General features: G+C 58.9%; 1 protein-coding gene and 1 long non-coding RNA gene across 3 annotated transcripts; both read right to left on the bottom strand.

Moving 5' to 3' along the window:
* Window positions 1–546: 546 nt before the first annotated feature.
* Window positions 547–983, bottom strand: LOC133273184 (uncharacterized). Its single transcript, XR_009744659.1, has 2 exons — window positions 632–983; window positions 547–588 (listed from the first exon to the last, which is right to left on the bottom strand). It is a non-coding gene; the product is annotated as an uncharacterized LOC133273184 (long non-coding RNA).
* Window positions 984–1,452: 469 nt separating this feature from the next.
* Window positions 1,453–8,484, bottom strand: LOC133273183 (E3 ubiquitin-protein ligase RNF19B-like). Of its 2 annotated transcripts, XM_061461292.1 has the most exons (11): window positions 8,397–8,415; window positions 7,277–7,363; window positions 5,016–5,627; window positions 4,159–4,346; window positions 3,698–3,848; window positions 3,275–3,437; window positions 3,096–3,161; window positions 2,740–2,854; window positions 2,489–2,620; window positions 1,975–2,170; window positions 1,453–1,830 (listed from the first exon to the last, which is right to left on the bottom strand). In XM_061461292.1, exons 3-11 carry the CDS (start codon window positions 5,456–5,458, stop codon window positions 1,671–1,673), a joined length of 1,614 nt encoding a protein of 537 aa, XP_061317276.1. In that variant the 5' UTR covers window positions 5,459–5,627; window positions 7,277–7,363; window positions 8,397–8,415; the 3' UTR covers window positions 1,453–1,670. The 2 variants fall into 2 exon arrangements, with proteins under 2 accessions (XP_061317276.1, XP_061317277.1); XM_061461293.1 differs by lacking the exon at window positions 3,096–3,161 and having other exon boundaries at window positions 7,277–8,484.
* Window positions 8,485–8,871: the final 387 nt, after the last annotated feature.

Raw genomic sequence — 8,871 nt, 5'->3', positions numbered from 1 at the left:
CAGGGAATCTTTCATTTACTGCCAGGTAGGTTTGTCTCAGGATCATTCCAGCTAAGGGGTAGCTCAGTACCTGGTGCTTCCTCCACACAATAAATGTGCTGGCCAGGGTGCCCCCAGATTTTGAATAAACAGACTGAATTGTCATAGGAATGACAGAATTATTTTCTCCAGCCCTAAAAGTGTGTGTTATTTCCGAAGTCCCTCTAGTTTCAATACCTCCCTTTTAGAACACGGACAGCAGCGCTGCTGTACAGCCTCATGCACTGGGGTAAATCCCAGTCCTGGATGGAGTACCCAGAGCTGCACCTGGGAATCTGGGCCAGGAGGCAATTTCACTCGGTGGTTAAAACCACTGTCTGAACTGTTATGTGCCCACTGCCTTATTCCTGCTGCAAAGCATCTGTCTCGAGTTTGGTTTTAGACATTCTTCCTGGTCATTTAGGAAAAGTTTTGATACAGGCGTTAGCACCAGCCTCTGTGGTATCCTCTAAAATGATTCTGGCCAGCAGTGATCTCACGTTAGTAATTTATATTGAGATGTAACTGGGTTTAGACCATTTACTATGTGCTCTGTCCTCCTGGAGCAACCTGAGGTCTGAGAGTTGGTTACTGGAGGCGCCAGGTTGGCCACCTCATCTGTATCCAGCTACGGGCTCCCTACAGCCTGTGACAGCATCCCATGGGGTGGGGAGGGATGCCAATGCAGGATGTGGAGCCCCAGAGCTATGCTGGTGCCTCCACCTGGGACCTTCAGCAGTTTTCGCTCCTTCTTTGGAGTGGGTGCCTATCACAAGGATACAAGTAAGTCCTTGTGCTGCAGCACCCCACATGCTAAAGCATCACCCCCAGCTGGCCCAGGCACAGCCCTCCTCTCCAACAGCCCTGGCAACCCTTCGCATGCTGCTGGACCAGCCAGGGGCGGGCAGGGACACATCGACAGACACAGGACATCACAGAGAGCCCCCTGTACTCCCCAGCTCTGCCCTGGTCTCCCACCATCAGGGGGTGCTGCTGTCCTGCACCACACTTGAGGTCTGTCTGCAGGAAGCTACATGCTGCTCCCAGGACGATAGCTGGGGGCACAAAGGACCCATGGGTGCCACACACTGCACCAGCAACTGGCCCAGCCGGGGCAGGACTCAGCCCCTGTGTGAGCTGCTTTGTTTGCTGGTACTGGCTGAGGCTCTGCAGCAACATCCCACCTTCCCAACTGCCAGCCAGGCACCACAGAGCCTAGTTTGCTGGAGTGTTTGCACAAGGGAGTATTCCCATGCTTGCCCTGCTCCCTGGGTCTACCTGTCCCCCCCCGCCTGCACCTCTGTGGGGCTGGGACCACCCTACCCCACCTTCTCTCCTGTAACACCCATCAGAGAATGCACCACAATCAAGAGCCTGCTGTGATGGGGACTGAGCTGTCAGGGCATGGCTGTGCCGCAGGAGACAGACAGACCCTCAGAGAGTAGCTTTTATTTCCCAGCTGTGCCAATGCTCAGGGCTGCCTTCAGGGAACGGGTGGATGTGGCTGGGCACAGGGAGCACCAAGCACAGTCAGAGCCCATCCAGCATGGGGCTGGTGGTGCTGCGCAGAGAGTGACCAGCTCTGCCCCAGGAGGGCACAGGATGTTTGTGCAAGGGGCAGGGGGGGTTCTGTGGATCGGGGATCTCCCCCCTCACTCCGTGGGGATGCCCACAGTGCTGGACCTGTCGCTGGTGCATCCAAGGGAGTCCCCAGAGAGGCTCTGCCCTGATGGGGCACTGCACAGACTCTGCTGCCGGGCAGGATGTGGCACTGCTTCGATGGACACCTCCACCTCGATGCTGATACCTTCCCTGCAGACAAATACAGGGCTGTGGGCAGCAGCCTAACGGGGGATGTGACCATGCCCTTGGCTGGTACAGCGGGTGTGGGGAAGACTGTTAGGAAGGGGATGTGTCATTCACCCCCACCTCCCCAGCACAGCGGCTCCCACTCACCTATTGGACATGTCCACGCCTTCAGTCAGCATGTTCCCTGTGAGGGCCACCGTGCTGGCTGACTGGCTGTCCTGCTCCTGCCACACCGTCCCATGGCGTGGGCTACGGCTGCTGCTGGGGACAGAGATGGTTGTGTCTGGGACTCCATCCTCAACGGGCCTGGGGCTGGGCAGCACTGACCGCAGCTCATTCACTTCTGGAGGGAGATACGGAGCTGAGCACCTTGTTTGCAAGGACTGCTCCTGTCAGAACAGGGAGCAGAACAGCCCGCAAGGTTCTCAGCTCGGGGTGCCAACAAGCTGCTCCCAAAGCACTTCGGGCAGCACCTTCCCCAGGACACCAGCCTGCAGGGACAGAGGTGTGTGTGGTAGCACCTGGGGCAGAACCAACACAAATCCACGGGGAGATCCTTTCTCTGGAGAGCTCACAGCCACAGAGACATGAGGCAGGAGCAGGGCCCATGGGGCCCAATGGCAAGCAAAGGCCAGTGGACAGACGGCAGCACTGGACTCACGCTTGGTCAGGTTCTCCAGCTCCACCACACCGAGGTCCCCGGGCGGGCTGCGGCCACAGCCCCAGCGGCTCCGACACAGTGACAGCACCACCACCCCATAGACATAGGTGAGCATGAGGGGCACGCCGACTCCTGCAGGCAGACAGGCAGGTACTGGGTGAAACCCTGTGCCCCAGGTCCAACATCCCCCACTCACAGACACTCTGCTGCAGTGGCCTCCAATACCCTCAGCCCTGGCACAGCACACTTACCCACAGTGACAGCTGTTATGATGGGAGACACAAACAGAGACAGAAGGACACTGCTGGTGACAGAGAGGCACTGCTGGCACCCTGACAGGCTGCTCCTCCGGCTCTGGCCCAGCACCTCGAGGAGGAGCAAGACAGGTGAAGGGCTCTGCAGAGATTTCAGTGTGCAGTCCCCAGGGATATAGCCTCTTCCCAGCCCTGGCAGAGCTCCAGCTGCAGCCACAGCACCCAGACACCCCATCCACTTCCTCAGGGACAGGCAGCCACTATGGTGCTGCCACCACTACTCAGGTGTTCCTGGAAAACACCCCTGGGGCCCCAAACCCTTTCTTCCTTTCACAATCATCCACAACTCCAACCTCTCCAGGCTGACAGTACCCAACTGGTGTTGGGGTGGGCAGCAGCGAGGGTCCCCAGAAGGAGGGCTGTGGGGAGTCGAAGGTGACACAGGGACATGCAGTGGTGAGCACTGTGTTGTCCAGGCCTGAGGCTCAGAGGGGAGGAGGATCACTGGAACTCCAGGGCCCCCTGCCAGTACCTTCCTACCCATGTAGACAGGGATCCCGATGGTAATGACAGGGACAGCGATGCCTGCGACGAGGGAGATCACCATGGGTGCCCCCAGCACCATGCCCAGCTGCCACAGGATCTTTCGGGTCCTCGACCAAGGCCTCTTCCCCCAGAAGGTGCAGCCAGAGGGGCTGTGAGGATAGAGTGGGGCTGGGCCAAAGGCTGTTGACAGTACAGAGCACTCTGCTTCCCCCCCCACAAGTCAGCCCGACAGCCCAGGGATCCCCAAACGTGGCTGTGGCTCTCAGAGAGGCCTCAACTGTTCCCCATTCCTATCCCCACAACTCCTGGCAGGACCTCCAACCCAGCATCTCAGCCACCCCCCAGCTCCTGGCAGCTCCTCCACCCTTGCCCCCCAGCACACCCCATGGCCCCTCAGCCCTGCACTGACCTCAGGAAGTGCACATCAGAGATCTCCTGCAGGCAGAGCCAGCAGAAGAGGCAGCCACACACTGTGCAGTTCATGCGGTTGCAGCTCCCATCATTGATCTTCATGATGAAGGCACTGCAGCGGGGACAGACCTTGATGTTCTCAGCCTCAGCTGCCAGGGGGAAAGAGAGATGAGATGGGGGGAGCAGGACAGGACAGTGCAGCTCCCCCTCCATACACTGACCAAGGAGTTCAGCCTGTCCCATAGGTATCGGGGTGAGCCAGGCAAAGCAAAGTCCCGCTCCACAGCCCCAGCTCAACAGGCACAGGGGCTACATGCCTCCACAGACAGGCAGCCAGTGGGGACCATGGGGTCCTGGTTCCAGCATCCCCACAGGCAGGAAAGTACAAAGGTATTTGACTGTGGCTCAGCTATGCCAAACCTCTGACCTGCTTGCTCCCACCCTGCTCCAGGGTCTCACCATGGGTCGAGTCCTCCACGTGGACTGGCTGTGCTGTGTTGGCCAGGCCAGGGGCTGGCAGTGCTGGCACACAAGGGCCATCGGGGTGCCAGGGCTGCCGGCAGTGGTAGCAGAACTCGGTGCCACAGCCCTCGCGCCCGCAGGTGAGGCGGGGACACTCGGCACAGCCATAGGCAATGACAGCGTAGCTGTGGGGAGAAAGGAGTCAGCGTAGGGGGTTCAGCAGCGCCCTCCCTGCATCCCTGCACAGCACGCAGCCATTCCCCTCCCCAGCACAGCCAGGTCATGCAGGGGCAGGTCCCAGCTCCATGCTGAGACAGAGCTGCAGCCCCTGCTCAGGAGAGCCAGGAGACACTGTGACCAGCTCAGACTGCAGCAGAGCTTTCCCCACCCAGCACCCACACAGCTCCCCAGGGATCTCATGGGCTGCTGCAGCATGGCCAAGAGCACCAACCCTGGCACAGACACAGCTGCCTGTGCCCTGCAGATGGGACAGGAACTGGGACATCTCTCTGAGCAAACCCAACCCCACAAAGGATCAAGTCACAAGAGGACTGAGCCTGCGAAAAACTCACAGGACACTTATTTACTATGAGGGTGGTGAGGCCCTGGCACAGGTTGCCCAGAGAAGCTGTGGCTGCCCCATCCCTGGCAGTGTTCAAGGCCAGGTTGGACGGGGCTTGGAGCAACCTGCTCTAGTGGAAGGTGTCCCGGCTCATGGCAGGGGTTTGGAACTGGACGAGCTTTAAGGTCCCTTCCAACCCAAACCAGTCTGTGAGTCTATGAAGCACAGGCACAGTTCACCACGCACCAGCTCCCAGCTGCTCCTGCCTCCACACGAGGGCCCAGCCGCTCACCTGCAGTTGGGTGCAGGACACCAGCGGGTGCTGGGATCAGCCGCTAGCAGCCGCCGCAGGAGGAACTCCTCGTACTTGTCACGGAGGGAGGGCTCAGCCAGGAGGCGGTGGACGTCGTCAGGCTGCAGCGCGGCCGGGCAGTGCGGGCAGGCCACCTGCACACGGCTCTCGCTGACGGCGATGCGCAGGTACTGCTCCAGGCAGGCCCGGCAGGAGCGGTGCTCGCAGGAGGCCAGGGTGGGAAAGGCCTCGGGCGGCTGGGGCAGCAGGCACAGGGGACACTCCACCAGCTCCCCGTCCTCGCCCAGGGGCAGCGCGATGCACATCTCCTCAGGTTCTGCCGGCTCTGCCTCCTGCTCTGGTGACGTCTCCCCTCCGACAGCCTGTGGCTTCCGCCCAAAGAAGCCCAGGAGGTGGAGGTGCACACGCATGGGCCGCTCCATGGTGGCCCGCCAGGGTGGCAGCCGGCTGCTGTCAGGCTACGGAGGGCAGGAGGGAGGTGCCAGCCCCAGCACGGCCCTCATGGCCTGGCTCCTACCCAGGCCTCAGAGCCAGCATCCTCCCCACAGGCAGTGGCTGAACCATCTCCAGCTGCAGTCGGTGCTGTTCAGCCTGCAATGGAACCACACATGAGAGCGAGCCCTGGGCTGCAGGCATGGGAACACAGCCTCAGCACCCACAAACCCCACTGCTGGACCCCAGGGCTATGCCATCAAAAACACCCCAGCAGCTTCAGGACAAGCCAAGACAGCTGCCAGCGGTGCTCTGCCAGGGCCCAGGACTTTGCCCACCTCCTGCATCCTCCAGCATGGCAGCACAGCCACTGAGCACAAAGACAGAACCTGTCCTTCCTTCACATGCTCCTGCTGATATGCTCCCTCCCATCAAACCAAAGGGAAGAATCAAAGCACCTGACCTTGAGCTCCCACAAACATGTCTTGCCTGGTTAGTACGCCCACGGTCACCTACAGCCATTATGTCCAGCCTTGTACCCACACTGGCCCAAGGGCCCCAGTGACAGTACTATGGCTGACCTGTTCCACGCTGAGCTTGGGCAATGCAGCCACAGACCCTCTCCAGCTGCCCATGCGCCCCTGAGCCAGCTCTGTTCTGCCCCTTCCCATCTCTTTCAGTTCAGCAATAAAGTCCAGAGGGACAGGACCTCCCAGATTCCCCAAGGAGGGGGAGGCAGTGCTCTTTGCAAGGAAGGCAGTGGCAAACACCATGAGAACCACTGTGTACATAGAGCAGTGCAATAATCACACCCCTCACCACTCCAAGTGTCTGTGACTTTCCTCTCCAAAGAGAGATATGGCTGAAGCGCTGAATGAAACTCAAATGTCCAAGACTGGGCCCATAGGGACACCCCCACTTGGCACCACAGAAACAAGCTCCTTCACCCAGCCTGCATCAGGAAGCTCCCAGCAATGGCTAGCTGGAGGGAGCCCAGAGGAAAACTCAGGGCTAATCACAACCACCATCACCCACTACCCCTACTCAGAGTTAGCTCACAGGAGAGCAGGGAACATCTCACTGCCACAAAGAAAGTGCTTCCTCCACAAAGGCTGGATCCTAACACATCCTGGGAAGAGAGGGCTCCTCCACATGCCCTGCAACCCAGGGCAGCAGGACCTCATGGGGAGCGGTCACTTCTGAATGATTCCCAGTGTCACTAGTGCTGCACTACAACCTGCCTCTCCCAAACTTCTGCTGAGGTTGTAGAAGAGGCAACCAAGCCAGGGAACCCAAGAGCCAGGTGATTACAGGAGAGAGAAGATAAATCTGTCAGTTTTTCCTTACTTGTAGCTTACAAGTCCATGGCCACACAACAATGCATCCTCCTGACATCAGAGCACAGTTCTCCTTGCTCCTTCCTTATCTATACCCCAAGAGCTGCACCCTACACTTTACACCTCCACAACATCCACCTCCTCTGCTGCTTTTTCCACTTGAGCACAGCTGAAATACCACAAGTGCTGGCACTGGAAGTATTAGTGATGGCTCAGAGAAGACCAAGGAGTCTGCTGGGAACAAGCAAGGTGCTCACCATGCCACCCAAGGTAATAGAGCACTTTCCCGTAGCAACTGAAGAGCTCATGGAAATTGGGCTGAGATTGGATTTAAATGGCTGTTAGAGTGGAAATTACTGCAGGAGGAGAGCAGGAAGGAACATGCTCCTGCAGCAGGACTGCGACACTGGACTAAATGGCTGCACAACACAAGTGAATAAGCACCAGCCCCCTCCTCTGGCCCCGAGGTACCTGTCAGTGGGGAAGCATTGCGGACACACGTGGACATGGCTCCCCTGGGACTACCACAAGTCCAACACATTCGATTCCCTCAAGGACCTGCAAATAAGCAAACACTACCCGTGAAGAGGCTCAGCAGCAGCTCAGACAGCCAGAGTTGTTTGGAGATGTCAGACAGCTCTACTAATGGAGCCACAGAGAAGGCACGAGTTCTATAAATGGGGACCACATCCAGGGCACGGACCTAGGCAGAGAAAGGATGAGTACAAGATACAGCTGAAGCAGAGCAGGGCTGCTGCCACAACACACACACAACTGCACAGCAAACCACCCCTGGAGATGGGCCAAACAAGCCCCCAGGCAGGGTAACCAGGGGCCCTTCTCCCCAAGAAGTGGGATGCAAAGCCCTGGGCGCCTGTGCTGGTCTGCATAACACTGGGACACCAGAGAGAGAATCTGTAGGAAACCAACCACAGCAGAGGAAAGCGTGACATGGCTGAGCTCCCTACGTGCAGAGGTGTGATTGGGTTTTGTGTAGTGCCATCGTGGCATCCCCAGGACCCAGCAGGCTCTTTGTTTGGCAGGGTAAGAGCATGCCTGAGTGTCCGGGAGCCAAGCCATGTAAAGTGGGGGGGATTTTCTGGGAACAGGGGTTATGAACCACAGGGTCATTCCAGGAGCTGCACTGCAGGGAGGCCCATCACCCACTCCTGGGAGAACCAGGCAATAATTCTCAACTCTGCAGTCCTTGTAAGAGTGTGGAGATAGAACTGGCAAAGGGAATGACCACAGAGGAACACAGCATGGCCACTGTACCCAACACTGGGGCCACTCCTGGAGCCTGGGGAGCTGGGCTCCCCTTCTTCTGCAGCCAGTTCCCACTGGGGTCACCATGATCACCATAAGTCAGGTGGAAAGAGACCGCCAGAGGTCCCCAGTCCACCTTCCTGCCCTCATTTGGTGATCCAAATGAGGGTCACCCCTGTGGTTACGCGCTTTATGCCACCTAGGTCTAGAAGACCTCCCAGACCAAGGACCACACAACCTCTCTGGGCAGCCTGATCCATGAATCCATGACTGGCCTCATTCCTCTCCCCAGGGCAGTACAAAGGAGCAGGACACTGATGGACACCTCCAAAGGACGTTTTCAGTTGTCGCTTGATATCAGACCATACGCACAACAACGAATCTCTCCCTGCACTCCCAAAAGCCCCAGATCCTTCAAGTAAATCCAGGCTGAAAGGATCTCAGCGCTGGAAGAACCAAGATGATTGGTAGAGCACTCACTACGAGCCAGGTGTGCTCCTGCCTGCCCGTTCCCTGCCCTCTTGCACCAGCGCAACGCGGGCTCTAGACTTCCTGCGTCCGCCTGTGCCGCACACAGAACACCCGTGCCGTACCACCGCTCCCTACCGCAGCTGTCTTACCGGACACCTTGCTCTGGGCCTGCCGACGCTTCCCGCAGCCCCCGCTCTCCCGGGGCTGTGCCGTGCTGGCGGGACAGCGCGGGGGGGGGGGGGGGGGGGGGGGGTGGCGGCCGCAGCCACCCCGACAGTGCACGGACACAGACACGGTCAGCGCTCGGCCCGGCGGCCCCCCCGGGGACG

This window comes from Pezoporus flaviventris, unplaced genomic scaffold, assembly GCF_033815535.1.
Source record: "Pezoporus flaviventris isolate CSIRO_AGI_PZ_B2104156 unplaced genomic scaffold, CSIRO_AGI_Pfla_v1 ptg000031l, whole genome shotgun sequence".
NCBI classification, from domain to species: Eukaryota; Metazoa; Chordata; class Aves; order Psittaciformes; family Psittacidae; genus Pezoporus; species Pezoporus flaviventris.
This window is presented reverse-complemented; position numbering and strand designations above follow the sequence as displayed.

Excerpts from the sequence above, each read along its gene's own strand:
- LOC133273183 (XM_061461292.1), bottom strand. The coding sequence starts at position 5,458 with ATGGAGCGGCCCATGCGTGTGCACCTCCACCTCCTGGGCTTCTTTGGG. Across the intron at positions 3,438-3,697 it reads TCTGATGTGCACTTCCTGAG|CCCCTCTGGCTGCACCTTCT; the intron begins GTCAGTGCAGGG and ends CTATCCTCACAG. Across the intron at positions 3,162-3,274 it reads CTGTCTACATGGGTAGGAAG|CCCTCCTTCTGGGGACCCTC; the intron begins GTACTGGCAGGG and ends GACTCCCCACAG.